The sequence below is a fragment of the Perna viridis genome, chromosome 1, assembly GCF_037379345.1.
Source record: "Perna viridis isolate PV_CMFRI_1.1 ecotype Kerala chromosome 1, ASM3737934v1, whole genome shotgun sequence".
NCBI classification, from domain to species: domain Eukaryota; kingdom Metazoa; phylum Mollusca; class Bivalvia; order Mytilida; family Mytilidae; genus Perna; species Perna viridis.
Genome location: NC_142445.1, coordinates 54468209 through 54495275, shown reverse-complemented (window position 1 = coordinate 54495275; position 27067 = coordinate 54468209). Strand labels below are relative to the sequence as shown.

The 27067-nt window shown below is 31.1% G+C and overlaps 2 protein-coding genes across 3 annotated transcripts in view; one reads left to right on the top strand and one right to left on the bottom strand.

Moving 5' to 3' along the window:
- The window catches only part of LOC148629411 (calcium homeostasis endoplasmic reticulum protein-like), a 53549-nt gene extending 43863 nt beyond the window's left edge, over nt 1–9686 (top strand). The window contains exons 10-19 of the mRNA XM_088550488.1: nt 1253–1439; nt 2642–2820; nt 3599–3782; nt 5279–5481; nt 5936–6069; nt 6642–6911; nt 7683–7778; nt 8028–8137; nt 8512–8703; nt 9560–9686. Of these exons, the coding sequence (XP_088406614.1) occupies nt 1253–1439; nt 2642–2820; nt 3599–3782; nt 5279–5481; nt 5936–6069; nt 6642–6911; nt 7683–7778; nt 8028–8137; nt 8512–8703; nt 9560–9594 (1590 nt within the window). The 3' untranslated portion in view covers nt 9595–9686. The remainder of the gene's footprint in view (nt 1–1252; nt 1440–2641; nt 2821–3598; nt 3783–5278; nt 5482–5935; nt 6070–6641; nt 6912–7682; nt 7779–8027; nt 8138–8511; nt 8704–9559) is intronic.
- Nucleotides 9687–11196: 1510 nt separating this feature from the next.
- LOC148629410 (post-GPI attachment to proteins factor 6-like) lies at nt 11197–27067 on the bottom strand. 2 transcript variants are annotated; one of them, XM_088550476.1, is made up of 13 exons: nt 26990–27067; nt 25546–25711; nt 25001–25199; nt 24118–24242; nt 23378–23640; nt 22706–22953; nt 22059–22273; nt 21395–21549; nt 20553–20731; nt 19208–19477; nt 18013–18223; nt 16326–16366; nt 11197–15106 (listed from the first exon to the last, which is right to left on the bottom strand). In XM_088550476.1, exons 1-13 carry the CDS (start codon nt 27048–27050, stop codon nt 15068–15070), a joined length of 2172 nt encoding a protein of 723 aa, XP_088406602.1. In that variant the 5' UTR covers nt 27051–27067; the 3' UTR covers nt 11197–15067. The 2 variants fall into 2 exon arrangements, with proteins under 2 accessions (XP_088406602.1, XP_088406594.1); XM_088550468.1 differs by lacking the exon at nt 16326–16366 and having other exon boundaries at nt 13336–15106.

The window sequence follows — 27067 nt, the reverse complement described above, 5'->3', positions numbered from 1 at the left end:
AATTCTAAACTGTTTAGGAATTATGGACCAAAACAGGTGCCAATGAAGAAGCATTTTGTAATAAAATATTTAATAATTCATTATTATTATTATTATAACAAAATATTATTTTAGTTTGGAATTATATTTGCATTTAAGAAAATAATTAAAAAAAAATTATACAACTTACCCCTACTGAGGGGGTTAGTCATGCCTTACCCCTACTAAGGGGGTTAGTCATGCCATACCCCTACAAAGGGGGTTAGTCATGCCTTACCCCTACTGAGGGGGTTAGTCATGCCATATCCCTACTGAGGGGGTTAGTCATGCCATACCCCTACTGAGGGGGTTAGTCATGCCTTCATGACTATGATGGGTTAGTAAGTTTTCCTTGCCTTTTGTTAACCAACTAACCTTACCCCTTAGTCCCCTTAGTAAGGGTAAGTTTTACAAATTAATATTTTAGTCATTTTCGAAATTCCAACATAATTATTATTTTTATTAAATTTCTTCATTAAACATATTTTTTATTTGCTCATTTATTTACTGAATTATCTATTTATCTGTTGTTATTATTTGACTGTATTTATACATTAAAAATGGCAATATTATAAAGCCCTCATAATTTGGCTGTCCGTGCATGACTTGTTAAAGTAGTCAAGCACGTTAAAAACCCTTAACTAGTAAAAGGGGTCAAAACAAGCATTTTCATTAGGTCTTGACATCAATTTGATTAATTGTGAATGGATCAGTTTGAAATTGTAGTACATGGTGTCACAGGAACAAAGGATCTCTGGGATTGTTTTTGAGTGTTGTGACTTGAACTGATAAGGAATATGGGGCCAGAAGCAAGAATTTTCATGGATCTCTTTGAAATTTTACCGAAGGTGCCTTACACCCAAAGGAAAGCAGGCATTGATTTTTGGGTTGTGCTACTGAGGAATTAGGGCCAAAAAGGGGCCACTGAGTTTCTGATCAAAGATTTTTCCTGAGACAAAATTTTAATAACATTAAAAAATTCAGGGCTGCATCAAGCTTGAATGGTGGGTTCATGCTTGCCCAAACTGTTCCGGGTTCAACCTCTTCAGTTGTATCAAGCTATGCCCTGCAGAAGATGAAAGTTTGAACTGGTCAAAAATACAAAAAAAAATCCAGAATACATTGAATATATAAAGTATATTCTCACGTTGCATGAAAAAAATTCTTATTCTTATAAAGTTTCATACTTTGTCCTCCAATTATAATACTTTATGTGTTTTTATTCATGTTTTAGGCAGAACTAGTTGGCTCCTACACTACAATAGTAACAAATATTACAAATAATGTCAATCTACAGTACAGTAAACTACAATCACAACATCAGGAGTATGCCAACCATCTGACAAGACAAGTACAAGAACTTCAACAACAGTTACAACAGCTCATACAACAACAGAAAGCAGAGGCTATACCCCCACCAGGTATGTACAGTTGTCCATTAACAGTGGTGTAGCTACACCTATAATTTTCAGCTAGCAATCACCTAAACATAAGATAAGAACACTAAATAATCTAGAAACAACAACGTAGTAATCATGAGACATAATGGTCTTTCAGAATATATCCATTTTCACATTTTTTGTGCCACAACTTATTTGCACCACCCACATTTACAAAAAACACGAACTCATTGCACTAGTTATTGTATTTTATTGCACCATTTATATAATAAAGTATGGTTGAATTTCAAACCTTTTGAAGAAAATTTGCCTCCTTTATCAAGGCTGGAACAGGCAATATATAAACTAGTGGAGGGAGCCATTTTAATAAATAATTTGATTTCAGTCTTTGAAAAAAGGAACTGAGAATTTTTAAATCATTTTCACATCTTATTTTAAAGTTATACATATAAAAAGTAAAATCATGTATGAACAAACAGAAACAGTACAGTCAAACACAAGAATTATTCAATTTAATGGCTGAACCTTAAATCAGTGCAATTACGTTCTCTCTGTGACTTATTTCTCGGTTTGCATACAACAGAAAAGTTTTTTTCTCCTTGATTTATGCCGTGTTGTGAATGTATCAGTGTGTGTATAGTATTACAAATTTTGAAACAATTAGAAAAAAAGGATTTGCGGCCCAAATGATACCTTTAAAAAATGTAATTGGCACAAAAGGATGCATCCCAGTCATCCAATTAGGGTGAGACAAAAAGTCCCTATTATGTGAGACAAACATCCAATAAATCATGAGACAAGAACCCAAATATATTAAGATATCAAATACCAAATAAATCATGAAGAAAACTAAAATCATGATACAACAACCAATAGTCATGACACCATAACCAAATAGATATAAGACAAAGGAAGAACAATTTATCAAATATGGATCATACAGACAACCAACTTTTTATTGGCCAAAAGTTATGAAAATGAAAATATTTGATCATCTTAAAACCATGGTTTAAATAATATTTCTATGAACTGCTGATAAACAGACCATCCTGGAGTGAGAATTCCTTAACAATTGACGTCTGGTGTTAAAGCTTGAACCTTAAATGCTTTAAATGCTATTATATATATTTTATGATCTATTCATAGGTGTGGTGATTCCCACATGAGTGGTCTTTGAATAATATTCCGATAATATTTGTATATATCTTCTGATCTATTTATAGGTGTGGTAATTCCCACATCAGTATCAACATCAGTAGTTCCTGTTATTCCTTCATCTGTGATTGGTGTACCACCAGGATCTACAGTTCAGGCTCCTGTTATAGAATCTACTCCAGTTGTATCCTCTGGAATCCCTTCTCTGTTACAGACAGAAATAATTCCTCCAGATGTGGCTTTACAGGTATTACTAACAAATGTATTAACAAGTAGATTTAAAAACTTTGATATAGGATTCAACACTAATTGTACAGCCAATGTGACTTCTCCTTATTCTTTTGTATTTTTTAAAATAAAAATGAGAAGCAAGACAACAATTTTAGAAATGATAAGCAAAATGATATTGGAAAAAAAAGTTGAAAATTTACTTCAATTTTAGAAACTTTGAAACAAACTTATTTTTGTGTCAGAACAATTTGTTTTGGCTACTCTTGCAGACAAAAAGAAACATGAAAATAAATCTCTGCTAATAAGTGTCTTTATAATGAAATATATCTTCAAGAAGGTGTAAGATGATAAAATTAAATAGCAGTTTAATAATTGGATTGACATCATAAATCGCAAAAAAGTACATGCAAAAACAAAGTGGTTTGCAGTAATAACAGGTGTTAAAAATAATTAGCAGGATAACGAAGCAGCTTTTGAGGTACTAATTGTTGTAAATGCGTTCTATGTCTGCTACTCAGAAGATTAAAATTGTAAATTGGACACTACTGCTAAGTGTTAATGATCTACACCTTGGAAGAGAACTTTAATGTTTCTATGTTGACGTCAAAGACTGACTGTTAATAACAAGTGTATCATCATATGAGCATTCAACCTTTTCACTTTATTCAATAGTTGTTGTGATAATAAATTGTTCATAAAGTACTGAAAAATAATTAAATATGAGTATCAGATATTGAATATGTATTATAAATGACACTCCTTGCATAATTATAATATGTTATGTATTTTTGCAGCCTCCTCCTTCTAGTCAGCCCCAGGGACCAGATTTTGGTCAGTTTGGAGGTCCATATGACGGTCCTCCACCATTTGCTGAAGGACCACCTCCTGGTGGGCCACCACATCGAGGATTTGGGCCACCACCTCCTCATCAACCAGGCTGGGGCAGTAGAGCACCCCCTCCTCAACAGTTTGAATATGGTTAGTTTAATTGTAGACAGGTAGAATTATCATTGAATGATAGTTTTTTCTGATGGTCTGTTTGATTGATCATTTGCATTTGCCCTGAAATGCCTGGAATATCTACCAACAGATGTTAAACTACTATTAATGCAAAACAATGGCATTTGACTAGTTTAAAAAAGGTAAAACAAGAGAATTTCATCTTCAAAAATAAATAAATAAATCAGTATCATACCATATTTTCTGGACTATAAATCGATGTTATGTATAAGTTGAATTGCCTAATTATGTCCAAAATCGATGAAAAAAACATAGATAATTTGAATTTGCCAGATAAGTCGAGGGTCAGACATATGCATTTATATCGTAGACGTAGGTGTCAGCAGAGATCCGAGTTGAGCAGTTTGTTTTTAACAGCATATTATTCCAGTGATGTTACTTTGTATAGTATTTCAGAATTTAATTGATATTTGTATATTTGTTAAAGTGTACTTTGTGAGTTAAATTATTTTTATTGAATTGCATGTCAGTTGCTCTGAAGCCTTAGGTCATCAGGTGTATGAAATTGTACACATGTCAAGCGTGGGCACCCATGTATATAATTAGCGGGAAATTAGTTTGATGAATAGGTCATAATTACGAGTGGTAATTAATAAACAATATTACCTGGTATTTCAAAATACAATATAAAAATTGATACCTGTAAATTTGGTTGCAATTAGCCACCTTAACTGATTATAATTTGAGCCATGTGCGAAGGTGTTATGACATACCGTAAATGGGTATAAATTTGCATATTAAAGGACTGATAACTCCAGAACACTCATTAATGTCTTTCCAGTAAAAAAAAAGTTTTGTTCATGTATCTTCTAGAGTTTGTTTATATATTTTATCAGTTTCAAAGTTTTAATTTACATCATCGTATTCATTCATAAATATAGTGGCACTGATCAATAATCTTTGAGTTTGCTCACTGGTTTGACTGTTTGAGTGATCGCTTTCATTGATTGCAGTTTACCCCCAAAAATTTGTTTTTGAATCGATGAAAAGTGAATGAAACAACATTGTATATAAATATTTTTTCTTGTAAAATTGAAAAAAATATAAGTCAACGTGTGCAATAAGTTGAGGCTGACACATTGAAAAAAGTATCGACTTGTAGTCCAGAAAATATAGTATTGTCTTATTTGTTCTACTTTTAACGTTTTAAAAGAATGAGTTAAGCCATATTGTACAAAATGTAGAGTTGTTCCTAATAATGAGTTATTGCTGACAGTAAAAATTTATGGCGTTTCCCATGCACAACATTACAAATAAACGCAATAGCGCAAAACTCTTTCATTAACAAAATTTTGTGATCATTTGTAAAAATTCTGTTTGAAAGTTTCAGTGTTTCACCATCATTCTTTAATGTGAAACATTGAATAAAATTAAAGGAAATCCATTCATTAAATCAAGAGGTTACCGGTAATCCATATTTGATGATGTAAAAATGTACAATGTTTCTGTTACAGGTCATGGACAAATACCAGGACCTGGGTTCCAACCAGAATTTACAGGTCCTCCACCTACAGGACCAGGAGGGTTTCCTATGCCAGACTTCAGTAAACCTCCTCCAGGTTTTGGCCCTCCTCCTGGACATCTACAAGACTTTGATCTCACACCATCAGTACCATACTATGAGCTACCGGCTGGTTTGATGGCACCTTTAGTAAAGGTTTGTAATGTAAAGTGATATAAAGTTTGGAAAAAAATTAAGTTTAATGAGACTTATTTCTCACTTTTCTTTTGCTATGTAATACAATCTATGATAATGGTTGACTTTAAATTACTCTATTTAAACCTTGGCTACTGGGTATGCTTAATACAGAAAACTACAACACATATTAGAAACTGTATGATAATTCACCAATTTATACTATTTATGCATTAGCTAGAGGTTTATTAGCCACAATGCTAATGTAAGCAATTTAAAATGTTCCATGAAATATTTCATTCAACAGAAGTTTGTGAGAAAAATTGACTAAACTAGATATCGTGTTTTACACCAATGAAAAAAATAAATACATGCACTTTTCTGTGTTTTTGTAAAATTGCATTGTTTTGTATAGTTTAAATTAATGTACATCATTTGGTTATTTACATAACATTATATCTGTTAACCTTTTCAGCTCCATGAGAATGAATACAAGTCGTTAGACCCTCGAGACATCAGACTCCCACCTCCAATGCCTCCCAGTGAGCGATTACTGGCAGCTGTGGAAGCTTTCTATAGTATGCCTACACATGAAAGACCAAGGGACAGGTACTAAATATCAACTTATTATCCTTCAAATGATGATTACTCAATGCTTATAATGAATTGTTACTCAAATGATATAGGGACTCTGAATCTCTGTGTAGGAGTTAGAACTGTCAAGTGCCAGTTAAATTAAATTAAAAGGGATTATCAGATATCTGAAATTCAAATTTTTACTTGATAACTTTTACTTGCCAAAATGAACTGATTCATCTTCAGTTTCATTTTAAAAAAACTGCAAAGGCATAAGATAGTAAATAATAGTTTTGCAATTCAGTTGTTTGCTACAGATCATTTCATTAACTGAGAATATTTCAAGGTATTTGAATCATGGAGATAAAATAATAATTAACTCCATTAATATTTTTATCCATCTATATTTTATAAGTATTTAACCCAAAGTAGGGTCATTAGCATATATTAATAAGTAGTTAGACTGTATGGTAGCAGAATGGGCTTATCATTTGGACTTATTTTGTAAAGTTAGTAGGTAATAATGAATATCAAGAGTGAATTGAATAAATACTTTGGAAGATTTTAAAGAGATATAAGATAAATTCACATAATTCTGTTTTCAGTGAAGGTTGGGAAAAGCTAGGTCTATATGAATTTTTCAAAGCTAAGCAGCGGGCAAAGAAAATCAGAGATCAAGAAAAGGAAATGGAAAGGGAAGAAAGAAGAGGTAGATCAAGATCAAAATCAAGATCAAGGTCAAGGTCAAGGTCAAGGTCAAGATCATACTCTAGATCTAGGTCAAGATCACAATCAAACTCTAGGTCACCTGTTTATAGAAGGAGATCATTGACCCCTTCACCACCGAGGGGTAGAAGGAGAAGGAGCAGGTCAAGGTAATTTTAGTTTTTCCCCTTTACCACAGACTTGTCACATGGATGTACTCGTGCTACTATCTGCCCCATTGTCTGTCAGTCCATTCATAAAAAGGCTGTACAGCCTTCAATTTAGTCTGACGTTAATGTAATTGTAGGGTCAAAGTTCAAGGCAATGGTGGAATACATAGATGCAGGGTCAAATGTTTACATGTTAGGATGAAAGAATTTATATTGATTTGTTTTACCGGTATTTGTTTCTGTGATATAAATGACAAGTTCTCAAAATACTATTTGAGTCAATTAAACACTGATGCTTAAAATGACAATGTCTAGTGAAAATACTAACCTGTAGATAACATTATATAATATGTTAGTCTCACAATTTCCAAACATACACACCTTAATGACTTTATTTGGTTGGGAAATTTGTTCTATCTAAATATGATTATATCTGATTTACAAAAAGCTTACTAGTTGTTTGGTGGACTTTTGGCAGAGCAAGTTATTTTATATAATCATGTTTTATACTGTAATGTCATCAACAATACAGTCTGTGCTTCAAATGATCCCAAACAAAACAGTTTTGATTATGAATCAATCCTTTATATTTTGAGTGAATTCCATTCTTAATTTAATTGGTATTTACAAGTGTAAGCTGCTGCAAAGCAGGTTATTCCAAATAACTTTAGAAAATTAGAAGCATTTCATAACTAGTTTTACATTGTGCTATTTTAGATTGAATAGAATCTGTGTCATTTTCTACAAGTCATATTATTTATTGGATTCCAGGTCTGAGTCTCCATTACCTTACCAGAGAAGTAGTAAATCTCCTTCTCCAGTCAGAACCAAGATTTCAAGAAGTCCGACTCCTCCTTTGGGGTCATTGTAAGTATGAATAAGATTACAACAGGTTTTGTTTATCAAATATGTAAGAAAAAAATTCTATATTATATTAGAAAAATACAGAACAATTTTCTCGGTTGTTCATCTTTCAATTTTTAAAAAGACAAATATTTACATAGAGTTTGCTCTTGCTTTGGGTAGGAAGTGTAAAACTTCATTCATATTTTACTTGTTGGATGATTATAAGAGTGATTTATTGGCTCCATTATAAAATCAACTTGTGTCTTTCAGCTCATCATCTGCTGGAGATTTTATGTCTGTAGGAGGACCATCACCCTCTGTTGGAGGAGACAGCAAACTTGGACATGATAATAAGGGACATCAATTACTTATGAAAATGGGTATATCAAAATATCCTACTAATTTTGATCCACTTTCCTGTAACATTTAACGATGTCTCAGAACTTAAAAACGGTGATATGAACAGTCATTGTATATTAGTTGAGGTGGATGTTTGAGTTGCGGTTTGTAAAGTGAAAGACTGACGAAATAGAAAAGTTTAAACTTTGGGACCAGCGCTAACTCATTTAAAAAAAAATTCAGCAACATTTCCATAGTACAGACTTGCATAATTTGCAATTTTGTTATAAACTCGAAATATATAAGGAGAGTCAGTTGTCACATGATATATTTTTGTGTACTTACAAATTTTATGTTCAAATGACAGTTCATTTTTTTATTTAGAACGGAATATACCTTATTGACTTGATTTTAGGTTGGGGAGGTAAAGGTTTAGGAGCTGAGGAGCAGGGTATTGTAGACCCTATAAGTGCTGCTGATGCCAGGGATAGAAATGACATGTTTAAAGGTATAGGCATGGATCTCAAAGATCCATTTGAACAGTTCAGGAAGAGTAAAAGTCATGGATTTATACAGAGAATGAAAGCTAGAGACGAAATGAGAGAAGGTAAGGCACTATGGTAGTCATTATTGGTAATTATATATTTACAAGACCTTCTCTTTTTTAAACCTAGCTCAAGAATCTGGGGTATATATTGATCCTCAAGTCTGTCTGTTAGTCACACTTCAGGGAATAGAGTTAATGAAAGGACAATCACCTGATAAACTTTTTTGGGTAGTTAACTGGACAATTACAAAGATTTTTAAACTTTCTATCAAACTTAGATTAAAATACCTATGAAATAATAAAAAGTTTGAATCTCTTCGTTAATTGTCCGGTTAACTACCTAAGACATTTCATCTGATAATGATAATTCAACCTCTATTCCCAAAATTTAACTCTATAACTCACTGTAACAAGACTATGTTTTTGAGCTATGAAATACAGTAAAGTTATTTAAAATTAAGGGATTTCTGTGATCACCATAGTAACTACATCTAGTTAACAATACATGTGTGTACATTACAGTTTCTATTCTCCAAAATATACAGGGTATAATTCAGATGTTTGCTGACCAAAGAAATGTCTAGAAGAAATATTTACAAAATTCAACAGCTAATCAAGAAATGTAGTACTTAATATCATTTAAATGTCAAACAGAAATAAATCGACAAATAGCCCTGAAAGTCCTTGAGAGTTAATACCTTCTAAGACTACACAGTGTGATTAAAGTCATTTAGATATACAGTGTTGTTCTTATAAATAGAATCCATTAAGGTGTCAGTAATGGTGTTCCTTAAGGGAATTTTTGTTGTGGTTAAATACAAACCAATGATCAAGTTGATCTAGCATTGTATCCATTAATAGCAGTCTTACATGTATTTAACTGAATTTTTCATTTAAGTTCATTATTTTGTTTCAGCAATGAGACAGAAGAGTAAGGAAGAGAAAAGCTGATGAATATTATCAAGGACCTAGAGATTGTTTTATAATTGGTGTACATTAATCATGTCATGAAATACAGAATCATTAAATATTACATTGTGGAAGTAATTTTTTTTTCTTGTTTTTTAAAATATTTACCAAAGTTTTTACTGTGAAGGTTCATTTCACTAAGTTTTAATTTGCTTGATTGTTGTAAGAACGTGAAGTTTCACACATTTTCCTGCTAGGTTTAACCCCACTCATACAGGAAGTTGATATTAGACCGCAACCAAAATAGCTTATAACGTATGGCTCATCTATATTAAGCCACTCACAAATTTGAAATAAATTCATCTAGTGGGAGCCAAGATTTTTGTGACAAACATTTTCTCTAGTATCATTCTATATAGTGAAAAGTCCTACCAAACAGGAAGTTAATATCAGCACCCAAAACTAAATCTACACAATAAGTTTAAAATCTATCAATTGGAAAGCGAGATAATTTCGACTGAATTCAGATGGTGGAATGATGGACGAACAGACAGTAGTTGAGTGGAGGCATATAAATCTTCATATAACTACTTCAGCAGGGAAATTCCACAATTTTCACAAGTTAATGTTAAAATGCTCAAATTACATTGAAACACCAGTGTGAAAAGTTTTATTGGTGTATCTAATCGCATAAGGGAAAAATCACCAATTTCGTGTTTTATTTTGACCTACTCAGTAGGTTACAACTAGACTGGAAGCTAATATCGACCAATGATATTTGCATAATTGGTGTTAAAAATTTCAACACAAAGAAACAAGCTTTGTCCTGAAATACAGTGACTTAATAACATTCACTCTTATAAATAAAAACGGAAAATATTTAATTGAAACTGTCAATAATTATAACAAGCTATGATTAAAATCTCAAACTGGCAAAAGGATAGCAAACAAACATAGGATATAGAACAACTTTCTCTCTGGTTAGTTTCTAGTTGTTTGGCTTTTGCTAGTAAAAGTACAAAAGTCCATTATTTTCTCTTATAATTGATCTTTACACCTAATTCCTGTTTTTCCAACATTATATTTTTAACAGAGATGTGGTATCTTTAAATCTTCTACATGTAAACTTGTTTCATATGTACAATTCTAAAGGGTGAAGAACATGTGCATTTTGGAGTATACCTGTATTAGTTAAAAAACTCTTATATCCTTTTAACCATGCAAGGTCATTAAGTGTCAGTCACTGTAAGAATCATGCAGTGGATGAAACATGGTATGGGAAAACCTACCATTTTAAAAGTTTAATTTGACTATTTGCACCATCTGAACAAAACAAAACAAAAACAAAAAAATGAAGATTTTTCATATTATTTAGGTAAATTAAGTTATAATTTCATTAAAATGTACTGAAAATGAACACATTTCAAGGGCAGATAAATCTGTCAAAAACCTCATTATCCTTACATTCTTTTGAAAAATTTCTCAGCAAATCCAGTGATGCAGAGTTCAAAGAAATTTGTTTTCAGTTTGAGGAAGCATCCTTGAGTGAAATTATATTATCAGATTGGCGGGACTTGCATGTTTCGGATGTTCCCCTAAAAACTTACACTTACAGGTAAACACAACTAAAAACAAAATAAATTATATCTTTTTTAAGTTTATTAAAAAGTTGATAAAACAGACCATAAAATGGTTTTAATAGCAAAAAGATCTAGCAGTAGCAGTGTAATGTGAGATTTTATAGTGATAAAGTAAGTCTTAAACAATTGTCATATATTAAAAAAAATGGTCATTGTATAATATTTGGAGATTAGAAATAAATCTGACAAAAATAAAAAAGGAACTTCCTTTACTTTAATACTTGATTATGCATTGACATTTAATTTAGGTACAATTTTGACAGCTTATAAATTCTCAAGTGTAATTTTAATGAACTACAATATAAATTTTTTGTTTCATGAAAACAACTCAGTAAAAAAATTGTCTTTAGAGAATGAATTTATCATTATAATAGTAAGAAAAAGAATGAAAATCAGTCTTTCAAGTCACACAGTGTACAGTAAACAGAACTAGTTCATATGATATACATTGTAGTTAGTTTCATGACAATGTGACCCCATCTCTAAAGAGAAAAAAGCTTGTTTCTAACATTAACCTTAGATAATAATGATCTACAAATGATGAACAGTAGAAAAATCTTCTTGTATCAATAGCTATAGCAAAATATACAGTTCACTGGATTAAATATGTGTGTACTAAGCAATGCCCTTTCTGTAAACAAATGCCAGAGAAAATCATGATTTTCATCAGTAAGTTGCAAGTGTTTATTTCCATTTATCTGAATGATATTGTCATAATAAGTGTTTATTTCCATTTATCTGAACGATATTGTCATAATAAGTGCTTATTTCCATTTGGCAGAATTGAATGATCTTGTCATAATAGTTATGTATAATAAAAGTTTTTTATTCTTAAACTTTACAAAGTATTATGAAGTATTTTAAATTGAACTAGACCATGCAATTTTTTAATTTCACAAATTTCATATTTCTATCAAATACTAATTACATACATGTACATGCACCTTTAAAAAAGCACAAAAGATAACAATATCTCAAATGGCAATTGGCAAGAAATTCATGATCAAAAACTATTGTGGAATTTGAATTGACAAGCATTCATCCATACTGGTTTGATAAAAAAAAAACAAACTGTTGATTACTGGTACTACCATACATTTATGGCTTATTCTATATTGCATTGATGAATTATTACAGAAAGCCAGTGCATTCATTTCACTAGTATGTTTGATGATCAAGTTAAATATATTTCTGTTGCAAAGTATTCTAAGAAAACTATAGGTTTGAAGGTAAAAAAAGTTGTCATCTTTAAGCATTAGACTTCCCATAAAATACATTACCTGACAGATGTGACTAGTTTCTTAAAATAGATTTAAATATAATATATCAAGGATGGCAAAAGATATGAAGTTTACTACTTGGGTATTTGGTGATGGTTCTCGTGTACTCGGGTACAACTTCAAAATTTGGTGAAATATACTTACTTTGGTTGAAATGCGTTATTTTTATTATTCTTTACAAGTCAAACTGTAATGATATCGCCCTTTATCTTACTGGACGACATGCAAATTAACAAGAACACATTCAATGACAACAACCTTGTCAGCATGTGTATTACTCTACCTTGCACAATAAAAAAATGGATACTGTTTCAACAAATAAACTTTCATAATAGCAATTTATATTACAGTGTTTATGTACCAAATAAGAGATGTGTCAACAAATTTTTGTTAAGTTAATGAAGTCCTACTTGATAGACACACTTTGTATCATATGTTCCAGGGAGTTAGCAACTGAGATTACAACTTTTCATATAATTTACATGTACTTAACAATATTGCATCATAAACTAGAGAACATTGAATGTTCATTTAATTCCAATGACATTGATATACTTACGGCTTCCAAGTTAATTGTTGATCTGTGTACAAACACCTTTACAAAAAGTATCAAATCATTTCATTGAACTGTTTGTATACATTGTTAATTGATATTAATTAGCAGTACAAAGGGAAATTTTGCACAAATGGACCTTATTTTGGGAACTGCATCAAGATGTTTAAAATGCAAACAGGTATCCAAATAAAAATGTTACCCGAGTACACAGCCTCATGTCCAAGTACTTGATTACTTCAGTATTTGTTGCCAGCCCTATAATTATTGATATGATAAAAAGGACAAAAAATAGAAAGTACACATGAACTAAAAGAAATAGCTCTTGTTTATTGTATAGATTGCAATGCCACAAATCATAAAACACAGTGCCTAACATAAAGTAATTAAATCAATAGCAAAATTTAACAATCAACAAATAACAATATATGTACATTTTAAAAAAAAAATAAAACTGACTTCCTTATGGAACAAATCCTAACAAATTATAATACAAAGTAAAATATCAAAAGAAAATAAGAAAAAATACTTAATCACAGATAGTTTTACATTCAGGATAAAATGGCTTTTCCTACAGATGATATGATTAAAAAACTTGTTAGGGGAAGTAATTATTTATCAGATGTTGCAGGCTCTTCACAACTTTTTTAAAGCAGATAATATATCATGTTCTTAATGAACTCTTGCATTGCAGCAAATTGACAATAAGTGATACTGATTTCAATACATACCTAGTTAGACCCCCAGGTAGTTTGAATAGCTATCAAAAAGCACTGGTTGATTATAAAATTGAGTTGTTAAGCCCATCAAAATAGACAGCTATTCCAACTTAAAGACAGTGTCCAAAACATCACACAGGTGTTCTGTGGTAAAAAAAGTAGGACATATTGGTATAATATAGGGCAGATTTCTACCTAAAGAGCAATTTAAGGCCACATTAGCCTACCATATATATATTGTATTGTTATTGGTATACTTAATTTTCAAACTTGCTATAAAACTTGACCTTATAAGATTGCCTTTCAACACATAAAAATTATATGGCATGCTTCAGAGTTAAGTGTAACCCATTGTTTATTTGGCTAGCAAATAATTACCTCCCCTGACTGTATACTAGTAAATAATGAGATTGCACTTATAATCAGATCTACACCTGAGGAGTAATTCATTAGCATTCTTTTACATTTTTAATACATTTTTCTTTTTTTCCAGCTCTATGGTCTTGTACAAGTAAACAATTCCTAACCAAGTGAGAAGTGGCAAAAAGAGTGCAGACTAAAGTAATGCCATAAATCCATATTATGCTTTTCAACTGTAAAAGGTCCACAAATAGAGAAAAGTTTTTTTTTAAATTAATACCATATGGTCAGTTATTTTGGTGGGTGTAAAATTTGGCAATCCTGAGGCAAAGGGGTAGATGAAAAATTTTGGTGAATGATAAGTGGTGCAGAAGTACTTAAGCCAAGTGTGAATATTTTGCGGAAATTATTTTGGCATTTTTAGACAAACCACTAAAATAGATCAAAATTAACACCCAGCCAAAATTACCTGATATACAATATGTTGTACATGTTGCAATATGCCACTTGTATAAAATATTCAGATCAATCTAAAAAGACCAGGCTCGTATAAAATTCATGTAAAGATATATTAAGTTTTGAAAGATAAAACAGAATGTGTAGAGTAATTGAATAGTTACAAACAGATTCTCTTTTAGTAATGAGTCGTTTAAATTATTTCTCCATTGGAGCTGGTAAAATCTTAATTTTACCATAGAGAGTGGAGAAATAACTTAAATCAAGAATAGGCTAAAGGAGAATCAGTTTCTCTCATGAAATCTGTAGAAACCTTGGAAAATGTAAAATGGCAGGAAAACTCTGGCAGAAATTTAATCACTGCCAGGTGAATAAAAAGTCATTGTGCATTTTTAATTGCTGGCTTAAAATGGGAGAAAAAAGATTATATAATAAGGTTTGCGATGGAATCATTTTCTCTGTGTCTTGTCATAGGTGTGGAGTTTGGATCATCTGACAGACAATCTGTTATACAGTATCCATTGTCTTCTCCACTGAGTTCATATTCTGAAAAGCACAAACAAATTCCGTTTTAGTTTTTCAGTTCCTAATCATTATTATCTTCGTGACCTTAATATGAAAAATGTCATCTACTTAACATGTTATAAAAAGTGCACCTACAAGTAGGTACCACAAAACGTTCTGTTTTAAATTCATACAAAAAGGGTGTCTTATTGTAGACAGAATCACGGGTAAAACTTAGAGGTAAACAGGATTTTAAACTCAACACAAATACTCATTATAAAATGTCTATGCTTGCTTTTCTTTAATGATAGTTTTACAAGTACAAAGTTTAATGTTGTTAATCCAGAATTACATCTCTTAGGAAACAACATTGATTTCTTTGACAATTTAAATGTTGATACTTTGCTGTGAGGATGAAAGTTCTTTTTTAGCATAATGGTAGTAAATGACATATAAAAAATTTGTAATTCAACCAAAGCAATTTTCATAATTTCTTGTTTATAAGTAATCAATTATAGCAGATATCTATGTGCACTACAGAAAACTAAATAGATGATTTTTTGAAACACTTAAGTACTAAGTGTACAAACATGAGAACAGAAAGACAAAAGTAAAACATACAAAGGGAGGGAACAAGGAAATATTCAGGACTAGGTTGCACAAAAGACAACTCAATAGTACAAATATCTATAGAGTCTAGGCATCTTCCTTGGTCTAAAAATTATACAATGAATGTTTCAGCTAACAACAAGGAAGTTTTTAATTTTATTATATTTAACTAAAAATAATAAACATAAATTTGTTTAAGGTCAAGTAAACTTAAATGGTAGATTCTCATCCAACCTTCACAAAAAATGTGGGGTGGGTGGGAGGATTTTTATTTTTTACTATTTATTACTTACCAGATATTTGTTAGGCTTATTTTATCTATTTAAAGTATAGATATGTTCTAAACCCATTGCCACATCAGTTTTAGAAAATTCACATCATCTTAATCTCTAAGAATGAAAGATATGTGTGTTATAGTATCTCATTACTAGAAACCGACGCCAAACAAAAATTTGAATTTTAAAATTCCCACCCCAATTTTTTTATCTTGTCAATTTTTTAGGGGCAGGAGGGGATGAGAATCTACCAATTTATTTTATTTCGCCTAACTATGGATAATTTGCAAATTCATTTTTGTGCAACTAAGTTTGAATATAAAGAAACACAACATAACTTCAGCTACTGCATAATACATCAACATATAGTTTTATACCATAAAAACTATAGAATTGCTTTCATCAGTCTTGTATTGTCCTACAAAGAAAAGCACGGACTGGCCACTAGGTACAATGTATATACAAATTAAAATGTACCGGGGATAGGGGATTATAAAATAGCTCATACTTGTAACAATATAAATAGGTGATCTTTATTACTGGAAATTGACAAAATAATTATTTTTAGCTGTAAATTTTGAGTTAAATTTACACACATATTGATATTTTGTCACTTTTCAGAATGATACTATTTTGATCAATTTTACATTTTTTTTAAATAAATCTCCTAAAATTGTACTGATCCTACCAATTTAGTTGAACTGCATCTTTATAACAAAGGATGAAACAACAATCTAACACTGGAAATGTTAACACCCAAAAAATGTGGTATATAAAAGTAGATAACAAAATAAAAAAGAAATTAAGTGGAAGCATCTTCTAATAAAAGGCTTTGCAGGGTAGAGCTTGATACTACCGCAGACGTCAAAACCTGAACAGTTGGAGCAAGTATGGACACACCAGTCAAACTAGATACATCTTGAATTTTGATAATGATTATCATTATGATAGACATTTGTCACAGGATATTGATTTGACCTGAAGCAAAGTAACCCCTCTTTCGCCCTTAATTCATAAATAGTTTGAGTCACAACCTTAAAAATCAATCCAAAACTTCCTTTTGAGGTGTGGCACTTTATGATGCAATTTCAAAAAATCCATTGTGGGCCCTAATTCTTACTGGGCTCAAATCACACATCCCCAGTAATCAATCCCAGACTTTCCTTTATTTTACGGCACCTTGTCATACAATTTAAAAGAGATGCATTCATTTTTACTCAAGTTATTGACCTGAAATAAGAAAAATGCTTTTTCTTGCCCTTTTTCTTATCCTAACTCCTAAATACCAGTAGTTCAAGTCAACGATAATGACTACACCCACGTCAAAAATGCCATACCGTTATATGACTTCCAAGTTTTTTGCAGTATTATAATAAAAAAGGTAACCATATATCAGAAGAAGGGAAACTGATAATGACAATGTAAAATATTCACAACAAAAAGAAGGATATACAATAAAACATTTGTAATGGCCAATGAATTAAGAAGGAGTGCCGTTAAGGTCTATTTTTATCTACTAATTATCATGTTAGTCTGAAAACTGTCATTTGATTGATGAATTGCAGAAGAAAAGGTTATAATAAGACATCAAGAATGAAATGGTAATAATATAACAAAATGGATATTATAAAACACTATGTAAGAATTTCTTAATAATTCTAATACATACATGTGGCTACAATATTTTTCCAGATGATGTGTGTGTGGCCAAATAAATAACAAAAATTTCACTTCTCCTTTGTATAAAAGTACCAGTTATTTGATATAGATACCTCAGCCAAAGGATGAAAACTATAGACAAACACTATAAAACTTCTACAACTAATTATGACCATAGTAAAAGCTTTCCATATTTACAAATTTTCAGAACTAAAAGAGGCAAGAAGCAAAAAGAAAAAAACTCCCTAAAACACAGACAGCAAAAAGGAAAAGAAGGAAACAATGCATTATGGGTTATTAAAGAATAGACACTTAATGGAAAGTTCTTGATCTAAGCCTGGCTTCCTCAAATTATATCAAATACTACGAAAAAGGTTATATGAAGTTTTATTTGTTTAATCTCACCTTTCTTCTTAGGTTTTGGTGGCAGTAAAAACATAGTACACGTAGCCATCAACATGTGCCATGCACTGTGAGTATATTTATAGTTCTTGGCATTCTCAGCAAATGCAAATATACAAAGACCAGCTCCTGCCGTAAGTAACCCTGGTAACAGGCAAAAAAAGTAACGCTTACAGGGAGGGTAACATTTCCTCCGCTGGTAACATCTTCGTGACTGTAATATTAAAGAAAATATTTCACATGCAGAAACAATTTCACTTAAACTTACACAAATCACAAGTACAACATATATATCATGTTGTTATCAGTGAAACTGTGTATAACAATACTAGTAGAATTTCTTTTATTATTATTATTTCTGTGTCAATAGAAATTGTTGTTAATTTTTATAATTACATGTAATCAAATTAAAAAAAAATGAATAAATTTTTATAAAATAACTTTGCTCATTTCCACACAGGTAATTCTAAGGTCTCACTAACCTGTAACCACTTCTAACATTTACATTATTTTACATGTCACAAGTTTCACTGTGAATACCCAGGACAAATGACATCTTAAAGATGCATACCAATGCTAAGTTTGGAAAATAAAGCTTTCAAAATCATTATGCTAATGGAACAATGATCATAGAAATTCTTGATAAAATTTACTTGAATAACTAATACTGAAAATCAACATTTTTACATTTTCTGCTAACTGACAGCATGGAGACAAATAACTCACACATGCAAGAATATTCATACACTTTTGTAGTAAATTGCAAATATGATTTTAAAGTACACATTCTCAGCTTTATTTTGACTAATTTTGATCAGAATACACACAAATAAAGCACTTACAATGCATATATCTAATTTCAGTTTGTTTTTGGTACTATATAGGGGGTGGCCATTTTACCTGGAAGTGGTTAGTGAGACCTAAGATGCAATTTAAAATCTCATTGTTACTTCCTTCCTTGTCATGTAAGAAGGACTGAAAGTATCATAATCAAGGACATGCTTAAAGACTTTTAAATGTACCTTTGTAACCTTGGTTATTATTTTTTTGTATACCTGATTTTTTTCTTGTTTTGTGTTAAACTAGCCATGTCCTTGATTGAGACTTATCTTATTATAAGTCCTCTGGTATCAATGGCCAAACACTTACAAATATGTATCTTTTCTAAAGAGTATACTATTCCCAATAATTATCTTACCCAACTAACAGCTATAAGGATCAAACCTATAGCTCCAGGTACTGCAAATAAATAAACACTTGTTCTTTCTAGTTCTATTCCCATAGCTAGTAACAATGGTCCTGCCACATGCAATAAATTCTTTATTGTCCGTGGTAACTTAGCAATGGCAATGAGTGTCACCCATATAGAAGTGATTGATCCAAAGAAATCACAGAAACTAAGAACATTAAGTTTGACTATACAGTATCTGTACTCCTCTGACCTTCCTCCATCACAGGCATGGTAAAACTAAAATCATAAATCATACACTTTGAAACCATGTTAAACAAAACAAGAGGTTGTATGCTATGTTGTGCTGAGAATACCCCTACTCAACCTGGGAAAGGAGACATGATACAAGTCATCATGCAAAACAATATACCAAATATCTAAGCATTCCCTCAAATAGAAGCTGATAAATCTGTAAGAAAAATGTCAATTATGCAAAATGACGAAGTATATCAGTTAACAGGAAGTAGATGAGTTAGGAACCTGAAAAGAGAAATCATGGTACAAGTCATCATGCATAAGCAATATACCAAATATCTAAGCATTGCCTCCAATAGAAGCTGAGAAATCTGTTACGAAAAAATGTAATGGACAGACGGAAGGACAGACAGATGGACAGACAAGGTGATCGCAATATATTAGAGTAGAGGTATCATATAATAATAGTGACAAAACAACAAATATTTCAACTCTAATTGACACCATTGGATATTGAACATATAATGGCATTATGTTTATACTAGTCACTTAGCATCACAGAATGATCCTGGTATGAACCAAGAGAATGTCATTATAAAAAAATAGAACATTTATCATTTAAGAATGAAAATATATTTTTTTTAAATTTTGAAATACTGCCAACTAGCAACTTAAAAAATAAGTGGCTCAACAGACTGTTTCTGATGGATGGTTATATTATACAGAAAAAAATAGTGCCATTCACTCTAATTTGGCAAGTGAGTCAACAATGATTGACTCTCTAGATAATTTCTATATATATGTACTTGGTATATACCGGTATGGTACTATTTTCATTTCACTAAATCGTCATAAAAATGATTCTATTGAAGTAATTGGTGTATGTCTCTTGCAAGTTTTGTCTTGAGCAAGTCAGTTTGCTGACTCCATCATTAACAGGAAGTGTACACGACAAAAAATTACATACAAATCATAGACAAAGCAAGTTATTTATGTCCCATAAATGATATCTTCTTTGATTGTGGCACCTAGCTAATCTCCTGCTAAAACTGAAGTTATGTGAAACAAGTCTAAAATGATTATCAAAAAAGCAAAAATGGTGACAATTTTTACTTACTGCAGAGAAAAACATTGTATAGAAGTAGACCAATGCTTCTACATAATGTCTCCTATATAGAGCTAGGATGATGGCTGGTATAAACATGATATGGCTGATGGTCAGTAATATAAGCTCTATCAACTGTTCATTCCCTGGAGCTATGTCAGACCCATCATTACAGGAATACCCAGTCCAACCTATACAAAACAGACAAAAAGAGAGAAACTGTTTACAGATTTAACAATGAACATTCAGGTATACTCAGTCCAAGCTACACAGATTAATGATGCTCATTCAGGTATACTCAGCCCAACCTACACAGATTAATGATGCTCATTTAGGCATACTCAGTCCAACCTACCCAGATTAATGATGCTCATTCAGGTATATTCAGTCCAACCTACACAGATTAATGATGCTCATTCAGGCATACCCAGTCCAACCTACACAGATTAATGATGCTCATTCAGGTATACACAGTCCAACCTACACAGATTAATGATGCTCATTCAGGCATACCCAGTCCAACCTACACAGATTAATGATGCTCATTCAGGTATACTCAGTCCAACCTACACAGATTAATGATGCTCATTCAGGTATACTCAGTCCATCCTACACAGATTAATGATGCTCATTCAAGGTATACTCAGTCCTAAATGTTGAGGTAAACATAGGACTGTGAATCTCAAAGCTTAATTAAAATCTCAGTAGTGCATACTGTCCTTATAAAGTGCCAATATCTTTTTACATCACAGCAACAGCCTGGCAAAGAAAATATCAAGCTATAAGAACTGTAAAAAATGTTTTTTTTTACACGGGTAAGGAAATAAATAGGAATAACACTTAAATTATCTTACCTCCAGAACATATACATGTAGATACCAGTAATCTCCCCTGAAGGAATACAGCACAGTGACCTTTGTCATTACATTGACCCTCAACACATCTATCTGCCTGGATTTCTAATGACACATTAAATGTCTTGTTTCCACAGGGAACAAATGAGATATTGCTATAACAAAATACATATAAATATGGTAACACCTGCATTCTGGTTCTGTCAAATGGTCATATAGCAGGTATTAATTTTTGAAGTTATGAAAAATAAACATTTTCACAGAGTATAGAAAATTAATTTTGTGAATACCAATTCCCATGCACATATATCTATTGAAAAAATATGAAAATATGTACAGTATATAAAAATACTATATTTACAGTAGATTTGCTTGGCTAAAAGAGATGCACAAATTGAGATGTAAACTAAACAGCAACTACTAGTAAATATAAATCTTGTATTGCAGTCTACAGAACTAGAATAATAACATTGAAATAAACACTTTACTAATTTCTAAAATACAAATTGTAAAATTTAGTGATTTTACTGTTCAAATATAATGAGTAAAACATTGATTTCAAAATAAGGGGAGGTAACTCAAATGTTTACAAAAATAAAAATGCAAAGTTGATATTACAATTTTTTATACCACAATATAAACATGAGTTTAGTATCATCCTTACTTTGAGTTAGATATAAAACATGACATGGACAATGTGGTAAACCATGTCCCAGCTTTAGGATAAGGCATAATGACTTTACGCTGTTGTATAGGTGATCCTGTTGTATTGAGGGTTACTTTTGCTGCAGTAGATGGACATTCACTGGATAAGGTCCTCTCTGGCATGATTCTATGAATACATGCCTCAACTTTTACCTTAGGTTCTTCATTTATATCCTAGTAATAATTTTAAAAGTAATTGGTGTATTGGTATACCCAAAAGTTTACACATTCAACAGAAACAATGTTGCTCATATCATCGTAATGTTGATATGTAATAATAAAAAAAAGAAAAAAAGAAAAAAAAACATCTAAAATCTTTCATAACTGGCATTTAATGCATTTGTAAATCATTTAGTCAGTCTTTCTGATACAATATATTATAGGTGGCACAAAAATATGGTAGCATCTTATGCATTTTGATAAAAGTTATACCATTAGTGATAGTCTAAAATTAGCACTGAGGGATTGTAAGTATCTATATGGTCTGTAAATACTGGTATTCAATTTTCAGCAGTTGTCCAATCTTAATGAATTTACAGTACATTTCTACTGCAGTACTAGTGTAGACAAACAAATGAATAACTTCTATCAAGAAAATGTTGTTACCTTTGGATTAAGTACTGATGTTAGTTTGACTACAATACTGCCACCAGTGTCTATCCCACTTCTGACCTCATAAGGTACAATATATGTAGTATTCTCAGAAAGTGTGTAAGGACGTCTAACTTCAGTTCCATTAAAAAGGTATGTATACTTAGTCTTAAAGATAGCTTGGTACTCATATCGGTCCATCAGAGGGTACATAATGCAGGATTCATTTGATACACTTGATGAAATGTCCTGAGAGTCACATTCTGGAAGAAAAATATGCCATAGTTACATACATAAATGTTTTTAGCATAACAAAGGCGGTGAACTGAAAATCTGGATACTTTAAAAATGTATTATTCATTCTGATTAGATATTTCATCTTTTGTCTGAATTCCCATTTTTCATTAAGTACAAATTACATGAAAAAACCTTTACTAGAACACCTTGAAGTTGCCTCAATTTGTACAGGAAGTTGATACTCAACAGTTACCAAAATCACTTTCAACAAATGCCCCATCTATAGAAAGCCAAATTTGAAACCAATTCATCAATTTGTAGTAAAAAAAAAACTGTGACAATATTTGAACAGACAGACATACAAGGTGATTCCAACATACCTCCCATTATTTAATGAGGTATTATTTCATTAATGAGCCAGATAGTTATTTACTTAATATAAAACCCTACCTGAGGTAGTGATATTAAATGTAAATGCTATGTCTGTTGCAGAAAACAAGATATACTGCTGGCCTTGTTGGTAAAGTACAGGAACAGTGATTTTACATTGGTCTGCTTCACTACAAGTGTAGCTGTTGTCATAATGATTTTTATCTGGTACCCCTTGTCCTCTAGTCAACACATCTACAGAACAGTTGCCTGCATTTCCAGTTGAGTTTGAGCATCCAGAAATTGTGACATGGTAGGCTAAAGTCATCTCTTCGATACTAAACCTAAACAGAAAACATTCAACAAATAGAAAACAAGGTATTTCTAACCTTTACTAAGGAGGTCATTTTCTCAAATCAAAATATATCTTAACTCAAACTAGAAATAATTGAGATGAAATCCATCTCTGTGAGGATATCTAATCAGTGATTTGATAATGAAATATCTTTTTAATTGCAATTTAAGTTTCAGTATTTTATGTGTCGAACTACATATATGTTTCATTAATTTTATATCAGTATGTTACAGTATTACTGGTTCTTCATATCAGTGTAAAAATGCCAGATTGTAAAATAAAAAACTGACTTTCTAAGAGTTGTTAACATAGTTCTGAACATTTCAGGTGTAATCAGATTAAAAAGGACCATGCAAACAGTTTAACACATGCATTTAAGCAACTTGGAGAGAGCAACTGTATAAATTTTGCATTTCTGTGTTGTATGGTCATACAATATGTGAAGGAACAAAGAAAGGTAAGTAACCTGTAAAGTGTTGGCTTTGTTATTTGAACTTGATAGTCATGGTTTAAATGAATGCCATCTATTCCATCTAGCACAGAGGCTGTAAACTTCACATCAAGTTTGTAGTAACAGGTTGGAAATAATCCCTGTAAACAACCACATGATAGTCAGATATGAAAATATCAAAATGTTTCTTGTCTACCTCATCCATAAATAAAAATTTATAGAATGACTTTTTATGAACAACTAAGCAGGTGTTTCTAGAAAAGCAGAGGATGCTTACCCTACTAGTACACCTGGTCCATGCTTCCAGTTTTTAGTGGAGTCTAAGTTGCTCATTTACATATACTTTTGTTTCTTTTGTATGTATTATTTTGGTTATTTATGTTCTTTGTTGTGTGTGTCTGTTTCCCTGTTTGGTCTTTGTTCCTGAATTACATTCTTTTGAATTCTGCTAGAATCTTATTTACCTTGATTACTCTTACCAGTAAATTTATGAAAAGACACTTAATTATTACCAATGCAACTATTTAAGTGTATTTGCTGACTTCTACTGTGTGTACATGTATTTTTCTTGATGATTGTGAGTAAATTATGAGCTAATACAAAAATATTATTTCATTATTAGACTGTCTGAAGTTCTTTCATCAAAATCTTAGAAATTTATCCCAGAAAACAGTGTTGCTAAAATATAACTTCGAAAAATTACTAGACTTAACATAAATACCACAATTCTGTTACAATTGTTCATCACAATATTCTGTTTGTAACAGATCATTTCATTTTGTAACTTCCCTAGTCAAGTCAAACCAGTATTATGAATTTCTTGTTGGGATGTAAATTTTTTTTCTACTGGGCTTAAAATTGTTTATAAACAAAGATTTCTGTTATCTCTGTTAATTACCTTAGGTCTCAGTTTAGTATCTTTGTCAGGAATGTAAGCTATGGCAAACCAATCACCAGGAAGTGGATGAAGAAGATCAACATTTCTTGTTTTGTTGTCACTTTGGATATTGATTTCTTGTACTTCTGTTCTGTCTAAGTAAAATTCTTTTGGAAATGTTTCATTTTTTCCTAGTGGTAAACTCCCATATTGTAACTGACTGAATTTGTGAAAAAAAAAATTATATAGCAGCATAATAATATATATAAATTAATACTATAAAATTACAATAAAAAGAAAATGACATAGGCAAAGAATTAAATAACAGTATGCTCATTAAAATAAATTTGTACAATTTGAAATTACCCTTTTGAAATCTTGACATGAACAAACAGCCTAAAAATACCTGACATTAAAACAAAATAATGAAATGAATGATTATTTACAAGATCCTTAACACATGCAAATGAACCTATCTGTTTTTATGGAGTCAAAAAATTAAATCATAATGTTGTTAGTTGCAAAACATGAAAAAATGTTAAATGAATATTCTTAAAGGTTCTTACATTTGTACTTTTCTTGTATCACAGCTATCTAGATTAGAACTTGCACGGAATTGTATAATAGCATGATTGGCATCACTTGGTACAGAAAACATATAAGGAAGTGAATTCCTGAATGCTGAATATTCTTGTAAATATCCAGTTTCAAAAACAGAAGACAAAGAGAAACCTGAAAAATAAAATAATAATTTAATTTCTTTTAAAGATAAGCCATTAATATCAAATTATTAGATCTAAATTCTGAGGTATAATGCTTTAGAAATATACCTTTCTTGTATATGCATTATATAAGTGTTTGTTTAAACCCTATATCATTTACCCTATATCACACCTCTAGACCTATATTACATAATCTATTTCTTAGAAGTGTCAGTCAGGTAAAACATTGATGAAACACATACAAAATTTACATAAGTATCCACTTAATAAATTAAGTAGCACTCCAGATAAAAATCATGCATAATGTGATACATGGTTGGAAAACACACATTTTTTTTTGTGGATATTTTGTTTCAAATGATATAGTAAACAGATGGTAACATGCGGACTTTCACACAGCCCTTGTTCTTAAGAGATAAAAGTTATAAAAAAATGTACTGTAGAATTCAAAATTCAGGTAGAAAACTCTGTAAATTACATTGAAATACAATAGAAACTATATTATATTTTGATGTGAACTATCTCATAAGAACAAAGATGGGACTGAATGATTACACATTTCATAATACATGTATATACCAATAAAACAACTTAATAACTAAAATAAAAATACATTGTCTTTTTTAGGATACATCACATACATTATTATTACAGAAACTGCATGATTCTTACAAAGACTGCTACTTAACACATTCACATAAATTTTCATCTTCATGTATGTACAGTTTACCAGAACAAGCAGTATATTACAAAGTGTCCCTGCAGTTTTTGAAGTGGCATGGTAGTCAAGCTTAAAATTGGTACTCTAGTATATAAAAGTAATTTTGAAGGCAGCACATCTTGCAATCGCTAACATCAATTTCGGGAAAATTGGCTGAAAAAAAGCAAGATGTTGATCCCAAATCTGTTTGACTGATAAATTTAGAAATATTTGATATATCTTTTACCAGCTCCTGAGGATGAAATTATCTTAAATCAAAGGTAAGTGACATGAAATCCATGTGCATTTTATTGAAAGGGGAACCTACTAATACTTCTATCACATTTAAGGCAAATGCCTCCAACATATTACTCACTAATATGAATATGTTGATCTAAGTTTCCTCAGCAGGATATAAAAATGACGACATTTTTAATCTGATTGAAAATTGAGGAAATAAGTGTTAATGAATCATTGAAATACCACATCTACTGTAACACATTGAGAGAAGAAAATATAGTAAAAAGGTCTCTTCTAATTTTTCATTAAAGCAATATGAACAATGATCTTTGTAAAAATTCTACTCACAATGAAGAATGTTCACAGAAAACACAAGAATACTAAATTGTTGTTCTTCTCGTAGCAACATCTCAAAAGAGAATATTA

Excerpts from the sequence above, each read along its gene's own strand:
- LOC148629410 (XM_088550468.1), bottom strand. The coding sequence starts at position 27,050 with ATGTTGCTACGAGAAGAACAACAATTTAGTATTCTTGTGTTTTCTGTG. Across the intron at positions 25,200-25,545 it reads GATACAAGAAAAGTACAAAT|TCAGTTACAATATGGGAGTT; the intron begins GTAAGAACCTTT and ends TCACAAATTCAG. Across the intron at positions 21,550-22,058 it reads TGTTTTATATCTAACTCAAA|CAATATCTCATTTGTTCCCT; the intron begins GTAAGGATGATA and ends ATTTTGTTATAG.